Source organism: Castor canadensis, chromosome 9, assembly GCF_047511655.1.
Source record: "Castor canadensis chromosome 9, mCasCan1.hap1v2, whole genome shotgun sequence".
NCBI classification, from domain to species: Eukaryota; Metazoa; Chordata; class Mammalia; order Rodentia; family Castoridae; genus Castor; species Castor canadensis.
Genome location: NC_133394.1, coordinates 20276609 through 20300706, shown reverse-complemented (window position 1 = coordinate 20300706; position 24098 = coordinate 20276609). Strand labels below are relative to the sequence as shown.

Here is a 24098-nt window from a genome sequence, read left to right as displayed (position 1 = left end):
TAGGATTAATTCTATTTTAATGAGTGAAAAATCAGCTATCTCTATCCATCTCCTGCCCCTGAGCCCCATATCTGAAAACCTCCCAACTCCTCATGGTTGAGTCTTTATCCATCTTCCTGACGGATTTTCCCTTTCCACCTAAAACATTTGTAAAGTGATGTCCTGCTGGTTCTATGCATCATTTCCTTTTTCTGCATAGTAGCTTTAAAAATATCCCAACTAAGCTCATGTGTCTGTTCTTACTGGTAAGTGGGCTCACTGGGGAAAGCAAACAAGCAATATACAATGCCATCTTGACTGTGTGTAGATATTTTGAGGGGCAATCTTCCCTTCTAGGGATAACCTAGTGGTATAACCAGGTATGGGTACAAAGACAGACACATGCCTATTAAAGGATATTGAAACCCTGAGCTTATACTATAAAATACCTAACTCAGGGCAGTCAGCTGGTTTGATGCAGTGTTCACTCACTTGGGAAGGTTATCAGCATCCATTTTACAGAAGGCTCTTGTTTCTACAATGGCTGTGAATTTCTTTCCTAAGAAAGCAAACTTGTCCCTGGTTAGTATTTCTTTTGCACATGTACCCACTACACAGAAACACATTTTTAGTTTATTCTGACAAATCTTTAATCCATGACACTATTCAGATCTTTGGCTACTATAACCATTATTGAAATGTGGGAAGACTGGACAGGTTCAGTTCCCAAGAGATTCAGATTGAGGGAAAAAGAACAACTTACGGAGCATGAAAATTATAAGTAACAGAAGCACCATATTTTGTTGTTGTTCCTTTTAAAGTTCAGGGGAAAATCCTATGTCCTCAGAATTCCCAAAGTTACTTCTTATTTAAAACTATGAGGGCCAGAGAATGAGGACATTGCAGCAAGCACTTTTAATAAGAATACAAAAGTCACACCAGAGGCACATTCTGGGGAATGTAAATGAACTATCACAAGTAGTTATTCTGAAAGAATAAAATAAGGCTCTCAGAGTACAAATATATAGGAGGGAATGATTTAAAATAGGCTTATGATTACAATCACATTACACTGCATTAAGCACTCAAATGGGCATATTAATTAAAAAGCCAGCTACCAGGCATCTGGACATGAAACAAATCTTACAGCCCACGAAAGTTCATGTACAATGGTAATCTTAAGGACTTCATTTTAACATAACAGAAACTAACAGGTGAAGGGTGGGCGATCTCTCAAAATACTAATTTATGATTATGACAAAAATCAAAGGAACTTTTAAGATGAAGACGCACGCAGTGGACAGGCCAACCAAGTGACACACACTAGCAGTGCTACACCATTTAAACAGTGCTGGCCTGTCCACTCACCCTTCCCATCCCGTGACCACCACAGTCCCACGTGACCTTATTATCCAAATGAAAAACACCTCCCACATTCCCGTTCCTCAAAAGGACCAGGAGAAACCAAACAGCAAAGTCAAAAGTTGATTTCAACATAAACCTCTAAGTGGTTTAATGAGAAACAAAGACCCTAACATTTATACATGGTGCTCCTTTCCAAGGAACAGATACATGTAACAATATCTCAAAGAGGGATCGTCATGGATTATGTACACTGGTTGAATGAGAAGGCACATATCTGTGACTTAAGGCTTAATCGGCATCTTACGTAGGGAAGTCAATGAAAGCTGTCTAGGAATTCACTTCTGTCAAAATGGAATCTTCCCTAAAACTAGCTTTCTAAGTATAGATTTCTACCCTAGAAACCATCAAGAACTTCCATTCCCAAGTCTACATGTTAAAAAAAAAAATTATCTTTAGCAGATTTCATTATAAATCAAAATAAGTTGTTGATATAACTACCCAATGACTTTGGGTGATACAAATCCATTAGCTTAAAACTCCTCACAGGAATGACAGTGTGAGTCCTTTGCCTTTAAAAAAAAAAAAGTCTAAACAAAATTACAAAGGTATGGATTAAATTTTCAAAAGGTATTTGCCACAACTCCATGAGCCAATCCATCATTCATTAAAGCTGCCAACTCTGTGTGGATGCTGCAGGAACATCATATAATTTACTCTAAAATAGTTTCTTTTTAAAGACAATACATGAAAATGAATCTCTTAAAGATGTTTAATATATTCATATATAAAATGTCTGATGCTGATACAAATCACATAAACCTCCTTTGGAAAGTTTCAACTGGCCCTCACTTCCAGGACCAAAAACATTGAATTTTTATCTTGTCAGTGCAAATCTATATTAGGTGTTTTCAAACTACAGAAATAGCCATCAACCCTCACAATACAAAAGGATTTCTCAAAAAGGGAAATTACTGTGTTCAGATTATAGAAATTATGTTTACAATAAAACCACTCACTTTCCTATCAAATTTAACAGTTCAATTGTTAAGGTATGAAAAGGGAAAAATTAAAGCTGTCTGTGCGAGAATCACTGCAATGGTTGTCACCCTGCCACTTTCCCCACTGCACTCAACTCATTAGTTTTGTTTACAGCACAAGGAGACTTTCTTTTCCTGCCAGGTGAGGTTTTACTGTTCTTCCAGCCAAGATGGGGCGTCCACTCCAGGGGTTTTCAATTTGATATGAAACTGTTTAAGTGTCTGTTCAAGCTGCTTCTGATTCCCAGCAAAGTAGGCAGCGATGGCATTGTGGAAAAGGACCAGCTGATTGTGCAACACTTTAACCTGTGGGCAGAGCAGGGCAAGAGACCCGGCATTAACAGCACTGACAGTGAACTGGACAGTGATTTTTTACATCCCTGCTTTTCTCTCCTCACACAGACCCCTCGCACTGCCCTGTGGGGTCATGGAACCTCTGATGACTTTTGAATTACCCCAAGGGAAGAGGTTCATTTAAGATGATACACATGGAGTATATATGTTGATCCCCCTTCCCCAGTGCTGGGGATGGAATATAGGACCTTCAAGGCTCTACCACTCAGCTAATTCCTAGCCCTTCTAATAATTTTCAAATATTACTGAGAGCATTACTTGAAAATATCATTGAATTTCTCTTCAAACGAAGTATAGTCAAAATTATGTGAGACACTGGAAAGGGAAACATTTAATCACCTTAGAATGTCTGTCAATATCAGGGGTGGACATTACAGAGAGACTCTGTATACAGCTGTGTAGGCTGAATACTTTTTAATACTGCATTTCCTTGTAAAGGATCAAACAGCAGAAAATGTTGATCAGAAGTCAGTTATTTAAAGTTCATATAGCTCTGATATTTTCAATTGCTTATTTCTTCTAATGATATCAAGAGTATGTTTTAACACCACCTCTATAACTCTTTCTTGAGAAGATAAACAAGCCATCATAAACATGCATGAGTTGTTTCCTGAGGTCTTATTTACAACTGCACAAAATGTTCAACAAAAAGGTACAAAGTTTATTCTCATTTACCCATTCAATGCAAGTTATTAAAACTGAACCTTAACAATTTTAATGATGTAGAACATTTGAAATATGAGGTGCAAAACTAGTATATGAAATTCTACATGTGGTTATCATCTGTTCTTTCCCTCTCTCTGTTTCAAAAAAATCTTCTAGTCTGAGCTGCTCTCAGCTGCCTCTGCCATTGTCACTGAATTTCTCTTCTGGAGAGTAAGCTGTCAGGATTGGTCAATGGAGAAGCTCAAGGGTAATCTGCTTTGACATATGAAAGAATTTCTTAGGCAAAGATTTTTTTTTAAAAACCCACATGAAGGAGAAGACTGATAAATTATATTAAAGTTAGAATTTCTCTTCATCAAAAGATGGTGAAAAGACAAACTACAAATTGGGAAATGGTATCTACTCTACAGGTAGACAAAGGACATGTACCAAGTATGGGAAGAACTCCCGCAAACCAAAAACTGTCCCATCAAAAAACCAGCAAATAACAAGGATAACATTTCACATCTAGCTTCATTAGGAAACAGGAAAATGCAAATGAAAACATAGGCTAACATTTTATATCTTCCACATTAGGGAAGTATCTACGAATACTCATAGATACTGCTAATTGGTATGTTACTTTTGAAAACAAGGGGCATTAACAAGTAAAATGAAAGATACATGTATTATGAACCAGTAATTTAACTCCTATATATCTGCCCTAGAAAAATATGCATGAGCATACCACGAAACATGTACAAATATGTTTAGCATCCAAAAAACCCCACATCACCCCAAATCTGTACTAATAGGTGAATGGATAAGTTGTGGTCTCCTCATGCAATAAGAATACCCTATATGAGTAAGAAGCAATGAATATGCACCAACACAGATGAGACTCAGGAACTGCAGGCAAGCAGCAGAGAATATTAAGTGGGATTCCATTTATGTAAAGTTCAAAAACCTGTAACTGAGACACATGTTCATGTGAAAAAAGCTATATAGAAACCCAACAGGAACAGCAAACACAAATTCAGAAGGGTCTTGGGGGGAGGAGGTAGGGAGGATGAGGTAAGGGAAAGCACCAAGGAGGCTGATAATGTCTTGTGTTTAACTTGAGTGATGGGAAGATGGCTGCCATTACTTGTTTTTGTTGTAATTTATATTTTGCCTGTATGTTTAACTTCTTTTTTTTTTGTGACACTGGGGTTTGAACCCAGCGCCTCATGGTTTCATGGTTGCTAGGCAGGTGCTCTTACTGCTTGAGCCACTCCACCAGCACTTTTTTGTGAAGAGTTTTTTTCGAGATAGGGTCTCATGAACTATTTGCCTGGGACTGGCTCCGAATCATGACCCTCCTCATCTCTGCCTCCTGAATAGACAGTATTGCAGGTGTTAGCCACAGGCACCCGGCTCATTTGACATTGTTTTGAATGTACTTAACATTTTTAATTCACGAAGACAAGAGAGGGCTAGGAATGTAGCTCAGTGGTGGAACACTTGCCTGGCATGTGTGAGGCCCTGGGTTCTATTTTCAGCCCCACAAAATATTTAAAAAAATAAATAGAGGAGAAAGGTTATGAAAGATAAAGTCTGCCTATATCATAACTTTGCTGAGCACCTGAATTGTTCCCAACGTCCTAATGAACTACAGACATTAAGAGAAAAACCACTCAAAATATTAGATTCATTCACTGAATGAGCATTACTGGGGGTCTGTTACTTGTCAGGCACTCCTATAGTAGTTGGGAATGCAAGCAATCAACAAGAAAGACAAATACTTCTGCCCTCAAGAAATCAGGCCTTGATTGGGGAAAGGAGAAACAAGGCAGGTGAGGCATGTAGTATGTCAGATGGCAACACATGCTGCAGAGAAAACTAAAGCAGGAATGGGGCACATTGATGCCTGTGTGGGTGAGTGTGCTGAGGGTTGAAAAGGAGACTAGAGGAGGCGTCACTGAAGTGACAGATGAATAAACAGCCGAGGAAGTGAGGTGACAAGCTGGAGGAAGAATACCCCAGACAGAGCAAGGAGTGGGCACAAGGGTCTTGAGGGAGGCAGGGTGTTTGCGTATTTAGGAAGCAGCATGAAGACCAGCGTGAGTGGAGCTGAGGAGGGAGGGTGTGGTAAAACGGGGTAGATTGTTAATGGCGCTCACCAACACGGGACCTTAGATGTCATGATGTCATAATGAACACTCTGGCTCTTAAGGGTAAGATGGAAAGCCACTGGCAGCTTCTAACAGGAGAATGACAAAGCCTGACTCAAAAAAAAAAAAGTTCAAACTGATTCATTCTATCATGTTTGGAAGCTGCAAACCTTTCCCTCTGCCAAGGCTTTCACATAAATGACCAATCATTTTCCACCTTGCTCTCCTAGTATTATTTGGCCTGTTTTTTTGTTCTGTTTGGATGATCCTTGGTTCCTGGGATTACACAGTAACTAAGGGACTTTAACTAATGTGCAGCCCCCATGAAACATGATCACAGTGTGGAAGGTGAAAGTCACGGTGTGAGAGATCAAGGGGAGAAAGCACTGACACCCATAAATGTCATGCTTCCCACCCAAGGAGTACAACAAACTCAGCCCTCCTGGAGCTCAGATTTGGTGGCCACAAACAGCCTCGCCTGGCTGCTCCCTGCCCCCACTGAAACGTAATCCTTGGGGAAAGGGGGCTTTTAGGACTGAGTTCTAGTTTGCACCACACCACGATTCAAATACTGTGTCCACAAACACATCCCCAATAACCGTGAGAAGGTGGATTTGTAAAGTCTTTTAAAGTATGCGTCCACTCCACAGCAGTCCTTGGTACAGACAGACCCTTCACTGGTTTTCAGCTTTGCAACTATAATGTAAAAACAAAAGGTAAAAAACCCTCCAAGTGTAAGCATAACATTTCACCCTCACTTCAGAGAAGCTATGTTTTTCTTCTGGTGGTTCTGGGAATTGAACTCTCAGCCTCACACTTGCTAGGCTGGAGTTCCACCACTTTAACCACCCACCCCCAGCTCTTTTTGCTTTAATTATTTTTCAGATAGGATATTCCTAACTTTTTGCCCAGGCTGGCCTTGAAGCCCAATTGTCCCTATCTCTACCTCCCAAGTGCTGGAATTACAGACATAAGCCATCATGCCCTCTCCTCTCTTCTTCCTTCCTTCCTTTTTCTGTGGTACTGGAGATTGAACCCAGGGCTTCATGCATGTTAAGCAAGTTCTTTTCTACAACTTAAGCTATACCCCTAGTAACCCCTTTCCCTCTTAGAGACAGGGGCCTCTCTACCTTTGCCTAGGATTGCCTTTAATTTGTGATTCCCCTGCCTCCGATTCCCAAGTAGTGGGATGACAGGTGTATACCACCTACCTGGCTCCAGAAGCTGTTTCTAACAAACTCTTTTCACTTTGCCTTATACTAAGAAGGCCAATCAGTTTTCTATTAGTACTGATTATTATTACTTAGTATACATTTGTAGTTTTCAAAGTAATGTCTTCAAAATCAAATAGAATTTTTTTGGGGAGGTGGGCAGGAATGGGGTTTGAACTCAGGGCCTCATGCTTCCCAGGCAAGTGCTCCATCACTTGAATCATGCCCCCAGCCCTTTTTGCTTTCGTTACTTTTCAAATACAGTCTCCTGTTTATTTCTGAGCTGGTCTGCCTCCCATGTAGTTGGAATGACAGGTGCAGGCCACCACAAGCAGCTATTGGTTGAGATGGGGGTCTCATTAACTTTTTGCTTAGGCTGGCCTAGAATCATGATCCTCTCAACAGCTAAGATTCCTGGGCGTGAGCTACTACGCCCAGCTCAAATCCAAATTTAAATAAGAGTATTAAGTTGACTCATGCAATTAAAACATTACTAAATCACAAGTAAAGGGAAATTAATATACCAATTCTAACATGAATTTATTTTTTAAAGTTAAATGAATTCAAAAGAGAATAGTTTCCTTTTTTGCCTATTTCTGAGTAAGTAATTTGCACCACGGATTTAAGGAACTGGGAAATGTCTGACCTACACTGGTTCATGCTCATGTATCTGCCATTCATAAGGCAGGAAGCATTTTAGAAAGCTTTTTATTTGTTTGGCAGTACTGGGATTAGAACTCAGGGCCTCATGCTTGCTAGGCAGGCACTCGATCTCTTCAGCCACTCCACCAGCCATTTAGAAAGCCTTTAAACAAAAGTTTAAAACAAACAAACAAACAAACAAGGGCAGCAGAACATTTGCAGGAAGGGTAGTAGTACACAAAAGATACTTTATTCTCCTTGCAATGTTGTCTCCGCCCTTTGCATTTAAATATCCTTGGGACAAGGATCTAATACAGGATTGGAACAGATGAAAGAAAGAAGCTAATTTTAAAATTACAAAGAATAATACAATATTAAATATCCCTTTCTCTTTCCTTCTCTCTTCCCTCTCTTTCTTTCCCGCTCTCTTTCTTTCTATGGTACTAAGGATGGAATTCAGAGTCTTATCCATGCTAGGTAAGCACTCTACCAGTGAACTACACTGCAAGCCCAATAGTAAACTTCTGTATAATTGTTCTATATATACGGAGCAAGAGAAAATCTTAATATCTAACCATTTATATTCTAACTTTGAAAAGTTTAAAGTGGTTTAAAAGGTAAAATAGAACATGAAGGCAGAGATTTAAAAGAGGAAAAAAGGTACAGGTAATAATTATAGCAGGAATGAGATGATGTCTATTTTTTTTTTTTTTTAGTAGTGGGGCTTGAACTCAAGGCCTATACCTCAAGTCACTCTACCAGTCCAATTTAGTGATGGGTTTTTTCGAGATAAGGTCTCAGGAACTGGTTTCAAATTGCGATCCTCCTGATCTCCGCCTCCTGAGTGGCTAAGATTACAGGCATGAGCCTGTAATTTGACAAATTTTCAAAATCTAACATCAGACAATTACAGAAATTTAGGAATACACTAAATCATTGTGAGCTCAACTACAAAGAACTTTCAGAAAGATCTGCCAAACAATGAGCAAGCAGATGGGATACAAGCAAAAACCACTACAGCAACATCTGCTGAGTGACCTAAATACACCACACAATGCTTAATTGTTAAAGGGAAGGCAGACTCCAACACTGACTGTAAGGCAAAGAGGAATGGGATTTTAAACAGAAACGGTCAGGTGGTGACACTGGCAACTCTCCTGGTTACCTAGCAATGACATCACAAGATGTGGTTTACCGAGTTACAACTGTAACCTGAACGTAAGCTTTACACCAAAACCGTAAAACGTGTAAACTTTTGTTCCAAGTCAAATTTAGATCATGTATCCTTCTTATTCTGAGAATTAGTTTAAAAACATGTGTTTCCAGTTTAAATAAGTTATTAGTCTTAACACACTTATAATTTGTTAAATTTGTCAAAGTAATTACTGGCTCTCCCAATAAGTTTAAGAAACAGGGGTTTCTGTTAAGTATACCAAAATACTGGAGCAGTAGCTTGAGGAAAAGTGGACCATGAAGGAGAAGTGGAACAAAGTCATTCTTTAGTAAGAGGCTCCCTATCACTAGCATGTAAAGTATTAACTTCTTTCTTCACACCCAACTATTTCAAAATTGACAATTACAGGCTCTCCCTGCCCACAATCAATCTTTTCCCAGTAACCAAGACACCAGAAGAACAAGCAGGAAAGTGGACCTGTCTCAGCCTTTCATTAGGTTTGTGGAGAATAATTTTATTAGCTCACAACAGCGTTGGAAATGCCTGTCATGTCAAAGCAACTACCGGTTGAGAAAGAAAAACACTATCAAAAATATGGGTGTGAGCACTGGGAAGGGAGTGAAAGACGGAAAGACAAATAGGAACTGCGAATGGGGGTGGAAGAACAGATTTTATTTTTCTGACTCACTGGGATAGGTTTCAACAAATCAATGATGAGCAAAAGGTTAAAAAAAAAAAAAAGAGTCTGAAGGAAGGGGGGGTGGTCTGTGTTCTGATAACTGATAAGACCCCTGCAAAGCCCAGTGTCAGGACCTTCAGCAACACCTTACAATTATACTGCTAAAGATAAATTGACAATTCTGAAAATGGCTTCAGCACACACACACACAAAATCAATCTCAATCTCTCTCTCTCTCTCTCAATACTGGCCAGGGGTGGAGCATGCATGGAGCTACTAGGAAGCACTGCTTAAGCTCAGGAGTTCAAGGCCCGCCTGGGCAACAGCCAAGGTCCCATCTCAAGGAAAAAGAAAAAAAAAAAAATCACTGAATGAGAGATTTTTCTCATCTTTAGCCAAAAGATGTCTGCTGTTCTTTCTACTCTATATTTCACACTGCTAGCTCTCTTCCCTAAGTCCCTCCCCTGCTTCCTTTTGATTATTCCTAATTTAGATGTGATCAAGATGGCTTCTGTTTTCCAAGGCTATCTCTCTATCTCCTCCCACTGATATTTTAAGAACCTTCCTTGAGCAACAATATAGCACTGTGTACAACTAAAAATGGAACTCTGGAGCCAGAGATACATAGGTTGAAATCCTAGTCTGGCTGTGAGACTTTGGGCAAGTTACTTAACCTCTCTGACCCTCAGTATCATGATCTGTACCTAGGTATATGATCTAGATGACAGATTATATAGAGATATTTCAATGTATAGAATCCTTACAGCAAGTGTCCCCCACTTACAGATCACTCAAAGATCAGCGTTCACTAGCTAACCCAATATTCAGTGCTCTATGGATTCTCCAGAGGAACAGCAAGCACAATACATCATGACACACACTGTAAGTGAACAAAGGCCTGAGCCCCATGGGAGTACACAGGGAAAGGACAGAAGGAGGGGTGTGTGTGAGAGAAGAGAGAGAGAGAGAAAGAGATATATATAGAGAGACAAGGACAGACAAAGAAAAAGAGAGAAAGAGAATCATTTCAGAAGGAGTTGGGGGATTACCATTAACCTACTAGAGAACCTAGCAATCACAGGCTAAGAGCACTAGCAGTGCTGTCACAAAGCCATGCAGAAATCCAGCGATACAGACTGGGGTAGAAAGAGGAGGTTCCCTCCCATCCTTCCTTTACTGTCTGACAATTTCTCTTCCATCCTTGCTTGATCCCTGATCTCAAGTTTAGAATTAGTTCCTGTCCTTGCAGGTACTCATGAAATCCAGAAAAAAAAAAAAAAAAAAAAAAACTTTGTAGGCAGGTGTCAGGGATGGCTCCACGTCACCAAACTCCTATCAGATAACAAGCCACAGATCTGATAGAGCCATGTGCTAGTAGCAAAATGGGGCCAGGAGTGGACAGAAAATCACCACAGGCACCAACAGACCTTGTGTACACTTGCCTTTGGATATTAGGCCATAAGAACTCAGGAAAACAAATGGCCTGTCCACTCACCTTTGTATTTACAAAGTTAACTTTCCTTCAGAAGATCACAGTGCACCACACCATGAAAAACTAAGTTTTAAGAAAAATTCTATCATGGATTAGCAGAACTGATACTGTGGAAATGGCTACACTATATTGAATATACTACTAATTGAAGCAATGCAGATTCAATGCAATCCCCATCAAAATTCCAATATAATTTGTCACAGAAATAGAAAAATCCATCCTAAAATTCATTTGGAAGCACAAAAGACCCCAGATAGTCAAAGCAATCTATCCTGACAGAAAGAGCAATGCTGAAAGTAACACAATAACTGACTTTAAATTATACAGTAACACGAACAGCATGGTTCTGGCACAAAAACAGAGACGTAGATCAATGGAGCAGAATAAGATCCAGAAATGGGCCTACACAGTTACATTCTCACTTGATTTGTGACAAAGGCACCAAAAACTTAAATTAGAGAAAAGACAGCTTCTTCAACAAATGATGCTGGGAAAACTGGATATCCATACGTGGAAGACTGAAACTAGACCATCATGTTAAGCAAAATAAGCAAGACCAAAAAAGACAAATAGTGCATGTTCTCTCTCATATGCAGAATCTACTCCTTAAAAATGAATGGCAGGAATGCAAAACAGGTTCTGTCTGGGGTGGGTGCGATGGGAGACGGGAGGGTGAAAGGAGAGGGTGAAGGGTGGTGGTGTGAATGTGGTTGAAGTACTTTATACACATGTATGAAAGCAGAATAATGAAAACTGTTCAAATTATTTTAAAAGGTGGGGGAGGATGAGAAAGAGTAATAGAGGGTGTGAATTTGTTCATAGTACATTGTGTGCATATATGGAACTATCATATATGAAACTTCTTTGTACTAGTATGTTTGTGAAAAATGTAAAAAAAACCCCAATCTCTTGTACAGCTTGCAAAATTCTGATCCTACTCACTCACCAACTATTTATAAACTTAATGGAAAAGCTTTATCAAAATCTTTGTAAGCAGTACTTTAAAAATATGTAAGCATTAATAATATGCTCAATTCTAAGAAGGGAACAGAAGGACTGGGGATGTGGCTCAGTGGTAGAGCACTTGCTAGCACCTGTGAGGCCTTGGGTTCCACCCCCAGCACTCCCAACACCAAACCACCCTCAAGAATAAAGAGAGAAGACATCACAATAAGTTTACAAATCATTTAGACATTTGATCTAGTGGCCTTTCACAATTGTTTTCTGACCCTTTCCATTTATACACTTTACTCATTTTCACCTCGCTTAGCACGTGCTTCAGGCCCCCACGGACACTTTTCTTCATCAAATCTATTTCTTTTTCATGCTTCACTTAGCATTTTGTACCTAACAGATTTTATTATGTGTCCTTCATCACACTGTGAGTTGCTTGTCAGCAGGGAGCTTATAGGATATTTCTTTAGGATAAGATATGGTAACAGCCTTAAACAAGTATCTTAAAAAATGTAAGGAATTCTTAAAAAGCATCTTTTGAAAATTTAAAGCAATAAGGACTGAAAAATCCAAATACTATTAAGTTGAAGAGGAATAAAGGAAAAACTCTTGTCATCAAATCATTTTTTTAACCAAACACAGCAGTATAGGTAAGTCATGGAAGGAGCCCACATCAACCTGAAGTGCTCAGTCACTGCTAAGGATGGCCAGGTAGGCCAAAGGAAACTGCAAAGTCAAATTCTTTTTTTTTTTTTTTTTTTGTGGTACTGGGGCTTGAACTCAGGGCCTACACCTTGAGCTGCTTCACCAGTCCAATTTTTGTGATGGGATTTTTTGAGATAAGAGTCTCAAAAACTATTTGCCTGGGCTGCCTTCGAACCGTGATCCTCCTGATCTCTGTCTCCTAAGTAGCTAGGATTACAGGTGTGAGCCACTGGCAACTGGCTCCAAAGTCGAATTCTTGAGCACTGCTGTCAGAATCCTGGTTAAAGGTTTTGCTTTTGAGCATACCGAAGAGACTGTAAATAAGACTAGACAGTGTAGTGCTCCCATAGCCTAAGCACCAGCACCACTGAAACACCCAGACTGCTGCAATCATTAAGTAACCTTAAAAGCAAACCTGAAAGCAACTTGGGTGATACCCAAGCAGGCAAAAGTGAAACGTGGGTCAGAGGAGGACACAGGTATTGAGTATTTTATAGGACAGACACATCACAGCAATCATTTTTTCACTTAAAGTGAAAGGCACAAACAATTCAGTCTCCTCTAATTAACATAACAGAAAAATCAAAGTTTAGCTCTACCCTGTCTGTCACTCTGACTAACAAGGGCCAGAAAACATTAAGTACCTTATGATTGCCCCAAAGCCCAGTCTAATATGTAAAACACCAATTTATGCTTATAGAGCGATCCCTCTGGGATGCTATGCTTCTTTGAAAACACCTCCATGCTGGAAATCTGAGCACAGCTGACTAATGATAGGAACTTGTTAACTAGGCATACTTATTCTCCCCAGCACCCCAGACTCTTTTCCCAACAGACTCTGGGATTGTGAATTACCCTGATTGGTTCTGGACAGGAATGGCTTGGATGAGTCTAATTTCAAAACCAACTCACAACTCACAATTCTTTTTACTGCATGGTTTATATACGATTAATTTCTGCCTCATTTCTGAAGAGACAAAAGGAGGAGGCAATGAAAACCACCTGCAAATTTTTCCTCCTCCATTTAGGTTTGGGAAGAAATTTTAAGTTACGTAGAAGAGGGACCACACTGCACCATCTGTAAAAATGATTTCTTACATAAATGAACCACTGTCTACTGTTGTTTAAGAACGATGCAGGTAACATGCCCACTAACTTAGTCAGTTTTCTATTCTTTCCAACACAGAATTAATCATTGGATTTTAAAGCAAAGAAGAAAATTATAGGCTCTGACTAGGTCTGGAAGACAGAAATCTATTTTGAGTCTTATTGTGGAAAAAATATGACATGATACTTAAAAACGAACAGCTTCTGGCTGTACTTATTTTCCTCTCTTCATTTTCTGAGTAGGAGGGACTTTTTTGAGATGGTGTTTTATTATGTTGCCCTGGCTGGCCTTGAACTCATGATCCTCCTGCTTCAGCTTCCTGAGTAGTTGGGACTACAACTGCACCCAGCTTAGGTGGGACATTTATGTAGACCCAAACTGAAAGAACATGAAAGTTTAAATGAGAAGTATCATTTTCATTCCTGTCTCCAGCAACCCTGTTTCTTTTATATGTGAATGATTTTATTAATTAGTTAATCCTTCTGGTTTTTCTTTACACAAACACAGAAAAAGATTACACATTCATATGCCTCCCTTTCCTACATGAAAGCTACTGTACCAGTTGGGTATGATGGTACACATCTATAATCTCAGCACTCAGAGTCTGAGGCAGGAGAATCATGAGTTTTGAGGCCATCCTGGGCTACACAGCAAAACCCTGTCATTCAAATAGGAATATTTATATATCTCCATATACACGATATAAAGTGCTTTGCACCTAAATCTTAATTTAACAGCCTGCCTGGGGAGGGGGTCTTTCTAGCAATAGCTCCCATGTAAGTGTTCTATTACATGGATGAACCAGTTTATTCAGCTAGTCCCTTACTGCTAAATGGATACGATGTTCCTCTTTTGGTATCAAAAGTGAGGATGTAATGAAGACCCTGTACGTCCCTTATTTCATTCTTTTGCAGACCTCTACCATCATTCCAGCTTCATCCAGAGTGTGTCCCCTATCCTCAGTTTGATCTGGCCTCACTCACCTTAGCACATGCAGCTCCTTCTTATTTAAGACTCCCTTCACACACTTTTGGTTAACCCCTTCCCACCCCTTTGAATCTTGTCCTCAAAGTTACTTCCTCAGGGAAGTCTTCCATGATTGCCCACACCCAGTCAGGTATCTTTTGCGTATTCACTTAATCTTTCTATTTTTCCTTCACAACACTTACCATAGCTTACGTTCATGTAATTGTTTGCCTAATGTTTATTTCCCTACTTGACTACAAACTCTATGAGGAAAAGACCAGTCTACCTCTATTTCTGAGCCCAGTGGCTAGCACACAAAAAGAAATTGATGAATATTTGCTGAAGAAAACACTCTCATTGTTTCATATATATTTTTATCTTTTAAGTATCCCTTGAAATCTTTGATCTGCTCCATTTCTTTGTTGTTGCTGTCGCCACTGCCTCATGCTTGCTAGGCAGGCCTTTACCACTTGAGCTACTCCAAGAGCCCTTTTTTTGTGTTGCACATGTTGGAGATAGGATTTGCCTGGGGCTGGCTTTGAACTGTGTTCCTCCTGATCTCTGCCTCTTGCATAGCAGGATTACAGGCGTGAGCCACTGGCACCCGGCTCTACCCCATTTCTTTTACTATCACTCTCATCTAAGCTCCTATCGTCTCTTTCCTAAACTACTGTCTTCAATCTTAGCTCTTATTAAAATGTGTCCTCCCTCTGTATATCCACCCTACCATTTGCTAGGAATTCTTTTAAGGGCTTCGCACTGATACTAACTTTCCTTAGTGTGGACTATAAGGCCTACATGGTCTGTCCTCTACTCACCTCTCTATTCTTCTCTCCAGGCCACAGTTACATTTACTCTTTGAAAATACCACACCCCTGCTGCCACAGCGCTATTACACCTGCTGTTTGTTCTAGCTGGAACACTGCTTCTCACTTACCTGGTTAATACTCAATGTCACTTCTCATGGAAGCCTTCCCCCACATTCTTCACTGACCATGTACCTTTCCTGAATTGTCCAGCACCAGTCACAGCCAAAATGACATATAATATAAATGTAATAAATACGTATGATATATACAAATATATAAATATGTAGATTTATACTTGGTATGATTTGACTAAGATTTCATTATAAGGCTACATGGAGGGTAGAGTTTGTGTTTATTTTTGTTCACTGGCTATTATCAATAACCAGAAAACTTCCCAGCACACAGTAAATACTTGATAGATGTTAAATGAATGAAAAAGTAAAAATAGCAATGAGAAATTACATCAAATTATGTGATGAAATATACTTAGGAAGTAAAGCTGAGTGCACAGGGGACGTCCTTGGGATCCAAATGTAGCAGTCGTGTTTGGCACAGTTGTTGAAAAGACTGCTTATTTTGTGTTTAGCACCACACTAGCTGCCTATTGCACTTACAAATTTCAATTCACTTACTTTTTATTTAGAACCAGATAGGATTCTTTCACTTCTATTACTTAATTTCATAACCAGTTATACCAAGTACTGCTGTATAGCCCCAAGTTATAGAAGTGAATAAGATATGAAATCATTACCATGAATACTTCAAAAAGATTAAAAGTTGGTTCTTTTTCTTTTGACAATGGGACAAATTTTCAAGAATATTTGCTTGTGCATATTAGGTAATAATTAAGCAATTACCATTTTTTAAATTTAGAGGTTCAGGCTAGGGATTACAGCTCAGCGGTACAATGCTTGCCTAACAAGCATTAGGCAAAACTACATAATGATGTAAAAATAAAAAAATTCAGAAACTTCTGTATTTTTCTCTCAATGACAAGTTTCAGTAAGCAAAGAAAATCTTTGTCAACCCTTGACAGTGTTTTTACAAGAGTACGAGGTTTGTACACTTCCTATTACAGCACGTATGTCTGTAAAGTCAGAGTCAGCACAACTATATATCTAGCTATTTCATATTATAGCAGTATGTTTACCCTATTCTACATTTGCTATTTTCTGTGCATTCTCCTCTCTCTGTTGTTGAGTCATTTTATTTGTCTGACTGAAAAACTTTCTTAAATTAAGTAACCGTATTAATTCAGGACAGATTCTACACCTAGTTTATCTTTTTTGGCCACCCCATTATCCTTTTAGTCACTAAAATATAAAATAATAATGAAAGAAAACTGCATTTAAGGGTTATAGCTAATTAATATTGCCTGACATTAAGAGTATATTTTACCTTTCTTAAAATAAGTACATAGTAAAATCCTTACTATTTATATTTGTACACCAAACTACCTTACTGAATCTTTTGAGACACTTAGTACCCCCACAACATAGTCGTAGTTCTAAAAAGAGATTTATCATTCCCAAATTAAATTATAGTCCTCTTAAGGGGAAAATTAATCTTCTTTTTCTTACAGCACTGGGTTCTAGAACCCAGGGCCATTGCATACAAGTACTCTACTGCTGAACGACACACACCCTACCCTGCAGCTCTAAAAATTAATCTTAAACCGTTTTTTCTCACATTCTGTGTTCCAAATCATATTAAAAAGTTGTTTGTTTAAAAGCGAACACAAGTTGCTTATACTAATCTGCCTATTTTTCTCTACCTAATTCTGTACTTCTAATTCCAGGAAGAATGCAAACATGCATTTGCTGAGTGACTATTATATACCTACTCTCACACAGTCTGCAAAGCGGTAGGAAGTCAGTTTTCCTTCTCTTTACTAAAGTAGCCTGAGTTCTGTTTTGAACCTTGAAAGGAACAATAACAGGTAAACAAATTACAAAAAGCTCAAGTTACATTATTTAAAGGTCTCCAAAAACAGAAACACTAATGAAAGGAGAAACAGTTCTAGTGTTTCTTCTAGAGTCTAATTCTTACTGCTATGCAACTCAATGTTGTTTAGTAAACAAAGAAGAATATTGGAGACTAATAAGGACTATTCAGGTTAAAGGCAGCCCTGTATCATGGGGTGGAGAGATAGAAAATACAAATTATGAAGAGAACTCAAGTTTCACAGTAAGGGCAAATGAAAAATCTAGATATGTGCATTTACCACTGAATATTAATGCATACACATATACAAAAATGTGCACTTTTACATACCTACCCCTCTTTGTTTTGTCAGAGGGAAGGAAAACTAGACTAAGCACACACTATAAACACCTCAACTTCTAAAATAGAACTGAGAACCTAACTGATGACCTGCCTCAAAATTAGGGGAAAAAAGGTCTAAAAAGAAACCAACAATAACCCTAAACACGGAACTTCTGATAGTCAGAGGACTGATTCTTAGTCCTATACTCAAGGACTAGTCTCATCTACTTTATGAACCATTTTAGCTCCTTGCCATCTGTCTTCTCATTTTAGAAGAGAATTTGGCCCAGGGATGTAGCTCAGAGGTAGGGCACTTGCCTAGCAAGAGTATTCCCACAGTAGGATACTCCAAAAGACATTACATGAGAACCATCAGAAATTCTCCCCTTCCCCCCAAAACGCAGCAGAAGTAGAAAACCAGGTCTTTAGGACATCATCAAATTAAAAACAGCATACTCAATGATATTTCGTTGTTTTGTTTTTTTTTTTAAAGTCAACATACAACATTTTGTTAAAGTTCAGGTGCTCAGTAGGTTAGCTGACATCTGTACTAAGAGAGATGGTAAGGAACAAATTCAGCTGTACTTTAACAAAAGAACATCCCCCTCCGCCAAGATCTGAGGCATATCAAACTGCTCAGGAAGTATATACTACAGTAGGCTTGATTTCCACCCCCCCTTTTTTTTTTTTGTGGAAACAAAAATAAAAGGGTGAAAGTTACTCGATAGCAACAAAAACAAAGCTCTCTCACAGATCTAAGTCTTCATCCAAATTAGTTACTGTTTAAAATAACACATTGACAATATCTCCTAATAGTTCTGAAGAGTTAACAAGATAAGATTGAAGATTCCATATAGGCTTTATTTTATACACAGCTGATTACTAAGTACACACTGAAATCTAGCTTGATGGCAATGGTGGGAAGTCAAAAACAGGCTATCTCATCTCAGGCAATTTGCTGCTCTGGTCTGAATGCTTGGGTCTCCTCTAGATTCCTATGTTGAAAACCTCAGCCCCAAGGTAATGGAAGTCAGAAGGGGGTTTTGGGAGGTGACTAGGTCTCACAGGGATAGAGCCCGCATAAATGGAATTTGTGACCTTCTAAAAGAGTCCTAAGAAAGATTTTTCCACCAAGTAAGGGCACGGCAAGAAAGCTATCTATGAGCCAGAGGCAGGCCCTCACCGGATACCAAATCTGCTGGTGCCTTGATGTGAGACTTGCCAGTCTCAAGGACTCTGCCAAACACACTCCTGTTTATGAAGTACAATGCATGGTACCTTGTTACAGTGGCCTGGACAAACTAAGGCATGATCTAACAACATAAAAGCCTTAAGAACGGAACAACTTTCTCTCTTTTATAGTTAAAAAGAAAATATGTGATAATGCAATTATTCTCAAAGCAATGACTTCCAAAACCTTATCTTTGAAGCTTAAATCCTGTCTCCAAACTCACCATTAACTTCCTACCAATTGTTTACACTTAAACATTTTGGCATTATCTCAAATTAAACATAGTCAAACATAAAAAGGAACAAAAAAACAAATCCCCATCCATCACCCTCACCCCCTGCAAGCCAAACCAGCTTCCTATGTGGATTTTCCTATCCCTGTCATGCTGCCTTACATCAGCATTTCACTGCAATAACAGCGACACTCATTTAGGCTCTTGTCATTTCATTGGGAAACAAAAGATTCCTTTTCAGTGCTTATAAGATAAAGTTGTGAGTGAAACCCATCTGTCTGACATTTAAAATTTACAGAGATGACCTGGCTAGCTACAAAGGTGTCAACAGGCATATTCCTCTAGCACACCTCTTTCAATACAACATTGTATTGAAATAGGGATAATAGGGAAGAATGTCAAAAATATCTTTATATTCAAAATGTACAGTGTCTATATCTAAATATTGACATATTCATAGCCATCAAAATAGTGAGGAAGTTAACTGACAAACACATTACTGAAATGAATGCACTCTTATGTACTTAGCTAATGAATGTTGAAAGTCTGTGCTATACTCTTGTTTGAACGATGTTGGAGAATCTACTGAGTCTTCCTTTCCTGCCACTACATGTTTTCAGGTAAGTAAGTTTCATTTGTAGTACCTTTAAAAAAATGAGTGATAGGGCTGGATTTGGTAGATCCCAAAAAAAAGTGTATTATTCTGTAGGTTTAATGATAGCCCTAAGAGTTTCTAAGGTCAGGTTAAGGAAAATAAGAAGATAACAACACACAGTAATTTAATACAGCCCTTTTATGTAATGGACAATAATATACACATAACTGTTTCCTAGGAGAACTGAAAAATAATTGTTACAGTTTGGATCTTCAATGTTACCAAAGCCCGTGTGTTATGAACCTAGAACACTATTGGGAGGTGTTGGAACTTTTAAGAAGTGGGGCCCAGGGAGAGGAAGTTAGGTCACCAGGGGCATGCTCTTGAAGGGGTCTTCCCCTCCTGGTTTGCTTCCTGGCTGTCATGAGGTGAGAAGTGCCATGCTGTGATGCATTGCCTCATTGCAGGCACAAAGTGATGGGGCCAATTTATCTAGGACCGACACCTCTGACATGGTGAGCCAAAGTAAAACTTTCCTCTTTATAAACTGATTATCTCAGGTGTCTGTTATAGCAATGGAAACCTGACTAACACAATAATTTCAAGAAGGAACCTGGAAGAAAGTATGGTTGAAGGCCTGTCAAGACTTCAGAGGATGTGAAAAGCACAGAGAGGTACTACTATTGTGCAACGGTAAGACCTGTCTTCACAGGACTGAGCTACACCTGTTCTGTACTATGCCCACTACTGGATTTCCCACTTACAGAACTGCAATCCCACACACAAAACTGAAGATACGTTGAAGAGTGTAGCTCAGTGGTAGGCACTTAGCATGTGTGAGGCTTAGTGTCTATCCCTAGCACTGCAATACTCAAAAAAACCAAAGGATCTAAACTCAGAAGCCTGTTATTATGAATACAACTCCACATAAAGCCTATAGCAGGTTCATCTCAGCTCTCACTGTCCTAGTCTTTAGATGTGTTCATGTTACATGAAAACAATGTGGGAAGTTGATTTCTTAACTTATTCCTTCTAAGGTATGCTACCTTCAGTCCTACACTGGATCCTTTAGTCATACTCCTTTATCAGTTACTGGGAAGAATGCTATAGTTCTCTTCCTGAAATCTGCACCTACCTTAATAAAAAGGTTTCAAAATATTAGACTACATGTTACCATTGTTTAGCTATTTAAAACACTCACTGCTAACACCAATTCGATGAGCCACAGCTGAACACAAGCATTTTTTTTTTTGCTTTTTTTAGATATGAAACATTGGTACTGTATAATTACTTTTATAATGGGCAAATATATTTTGTATACTTCTAAAAATGCAAATTGGCTATCGATGGAATTCCTTCTAACAGTTGTCATGAAAGAGTTAATAGAAGCAAAGAACTTTCTATTAATTTCTCTTTGGGGTGACTTTATTATAAAGTTCACAGAAAGGTGTCAGAAGGTAAAGAATACATTTACCTTATTTTCTTCTAGAAATTTCAATTTGATAGAAACATCATTGCGCATTTTATCATATTTTTCTTTATGTGCTTGGAACAAATGCTGTGACTGCTCAATTTTTGGTAGGGTATTTGCATCACGTGGTCCAAGATTCAGTTCTTCCAAATCAGTGCGATATGCATCATATTCAATCCTGGAAAGAAAAGAGTAAATAATATATACTACAAAGATGGAGTGAAATACATTTGAAGATGGGTTGAAAATATTCAGTGTCATATAAAATAACAAAATTGTCATATAGATTCTCTCCCTTATGCTTCTGAAATCATTATTTTTTAAACACAAAGAGCTATTAATATAAGAATGGAGGTAGGGTAGGAGGCTTGTTTAGTATGTATGAAGCCCTGTGTTTGAGCCCTGTACTACAAAATCCACAAAGACACACATACACACACATGAATGGGGGAAGAAAAAAGTGTGATGTAAGAATATAATCTCATTGACTAGAACTTCCAAAGTACAGTCAGAAATTTTCTAAAATTTAAAAACCAGTTTTAAAAAACAGATGTTAACCTAACGGCTGTCAAAACAAGATCAAGAGTAGACGTGGATCCCCCATGTAGACTGATTAATCTTGATGCAGCAAAGCAGAAAAGGCTGGCAGGCTTTAGAATGCCATAATACAAATAACAGGAAAAAAGGAGTTAGGCTGAGGGGCTGTAGCTCTTAGTATAGTCCTATAGCAATGCACAACAGAAAGTTAACGTGACTCATATATGCAATTAAAATTCTTCTAGTGGCTACACTAAAATGATAAAAAAAATTCTCCTGCTTTTAAACAGTTTATTTTCTTTTCTCCAATACATCTAAAATACATCACTGTAACATGTAATCAATGTGAAAAAATGCTAATAACCTATTTTACAAAAGGGGGTTGGGTGCTAAGTCTTGGAAATTCACTGTGTATTTTCCACTATCATTACATACCAATTCAGACAAGCCACATTTCAAGTTATCTACAGATACCTGTGGCTGCTGTATGTGACCATGCATCTGCTGGAGAACACTTATTGCTACCTTTGTTCTGAGGTGTTTCACCCCAATACTGTCCCACCACTAACTGAAACAGTTAGTCTACCCCCCTCACAGCACTTCCTAATGCCTCTACCACAGCACCTGTGTAAGCAAGTACACTGCTATGATTATACAGTGACTTACCCAGCAGCCTCAACTATTCAGTACTCAGCTGCAAAGAAGCAGAGTGACCTTTAATTTGGTCAAAATCAGAATCACAAAGCTTGTACTCTAAAACTAACGGTATTCAGATACCTATAGCATGGATTTACATCTCGGTCTGGGAATTAAGAATACTTTAAATAGCACAAGTTATATTGCAGACATGACTTAGGAATACATCAGTTGCTCATGCTGATCCTAAAGTATTCTTAACTCATACCAAATTTAACAAACTTGGTATTTCAGGGCCAGAAAGGATCATTCATTTATTCACTGATACCTTGACTCACTCAAGTTATCAAGTGAGCACCTTCTATGTTTCAGGCTCTCGCTTGAAAACGAGCTACAAAGATGAACAGGTAAGTGTATCCTCAAGAATCTGTGGTCCAGAGAAAGACAAGCTTGTACCTAATCATAACAAAATGGAATAAGGGAAACTACCATTACAGGTGGGGGTAGCAGGTAAGGAATAATGGAAATCAAAAGAAAGAATGAACTAATTAGGTATCCAAAAAGGCACCTCAGAATTAAAACACTATACTTACAATTTAAAGGATAATAGTTTACTGGGTTGATTGGAAACAAAAAGATTGGTAGAACATTCAAGGAAGAGAATAGTGTGGACAAAGGAATGGGTGTGAAAGATTCTAACCCATTAGGGAATTAACTCAGTATGGTATAATGTGAAGTCAGAACATGATAACGGGAAGAATTAAACAGAGACTTATCAAGACAGGTAGGCAGGATTAAGATTAAGCAGTCCTGTGGGTCCTGCTAAACTGTTCAGGCTTAATTCAGTAGGACAAGTGATGGGAGCCAGTGAAGTACTGTGATCTGACATGAAAGAAACATGATTCTATTTGTTTAGGACAGAGAGATGACTCTGGTTATGGTAGTGCAAAGAATGGTGATGGACTGGAGCAGAAGATTAAGAAAGCAGAAGAAAGAAAACCAAGTGTAAGACTACAAGAAATCAGTTACTGAAGCAAGACAAAGGAGGTGGAGCTGAGACAAATAGAAGAATTAGATGCAGGACTAACCTTCTAAGAGTAACAAGTTACTTAAATCCATGGGTTCAGTAGCCCAACTCCACCCTTCACTGGCTTCAATGTCTTTAGCTAGTATTGCATCTCTTTGTGCTCCCAACTTCATACACACATTTAGGACACCTGGTAATAACTAAAACCTTTAGAATGCTTATTATGATAGCCAAATTAGAAAAGGAATAGCTAGAAGCAAACATTGTGGAAATTAAGTAATAAAAAAAAGTAGACCTAGAGTAAGATATGGCACTTCACTCTGCAATCCCAGCTACTTGGGAGACTCAGGTAGGAAGAGGATTGCAATCCTCTGGGCAAAAAGTGTGAGACCCTATCTGAAAAATAACTAAAAGCAAAAAAGACTGAAGGCAAGGTTCAAACACAAGGTCCTGAGTTCAAAACCTCAGTACTGATAAAAAAAATAGGAACTAAATTTAAAATGGTATGTGGTGATTTAATGGAAAGATAAACATCCTTCAATAGCCCTAGCGCACATTTCTACAGCAGTTTTACTAATTTAAACTTACTCAAATTTTAATATTGACCTTACTTATGTTCCTTAACTTCGCATGTAGATGGTGTCAAAGCAAAACTTCCCACAAGACTTCTCTAACAGTGCTTGTTGCCACCAAGAAGGGAGGGCACTAAGTTTTCAAAATGCAACTCTGCACTCAAGATTGCCAGTCTAAACTGAGTCCACATCAACAGTTATTAATGGTTACTTCAAGGCTCATGTGACACTTCTAGAGCACAGGTGTCCACATCTGACA

General features: G+C 38.6%; 1 protein-coding gene across 14 annotated transcripts in view; it reads right to left on the bottom strand.

The window, feature by feature from the left end:
* Window positions 1-1463: 1463 nt before the first annotated feature.
* Window positions 1464-24098, bottom strand: part of Arfip1 (ARF interacting protein 1) — a 97626-nt gene continuing 74991 nt past the window's right edge. For all 14 annotated transcript variants that reach the window (XM_020185826.2, XM_020185827.2, XM_074041304.1 and 11 more), the window contains 2 exons: window positions 21071-21245; window positions 1464-2687 (listed from right to left, as the gene is read on the bottom strand). In XM_020185826.2, coding sequence (XP_020041415.1) covers window positions 2532-2687; window positions 21071-21245 — 331 coding nt within the window. In that variant the 3' untranslated portion in view covers window positions 1464-2531. The remainder of the gene's footprint in view (window positions 2688-21070; window positions 21246-24098) is intronic.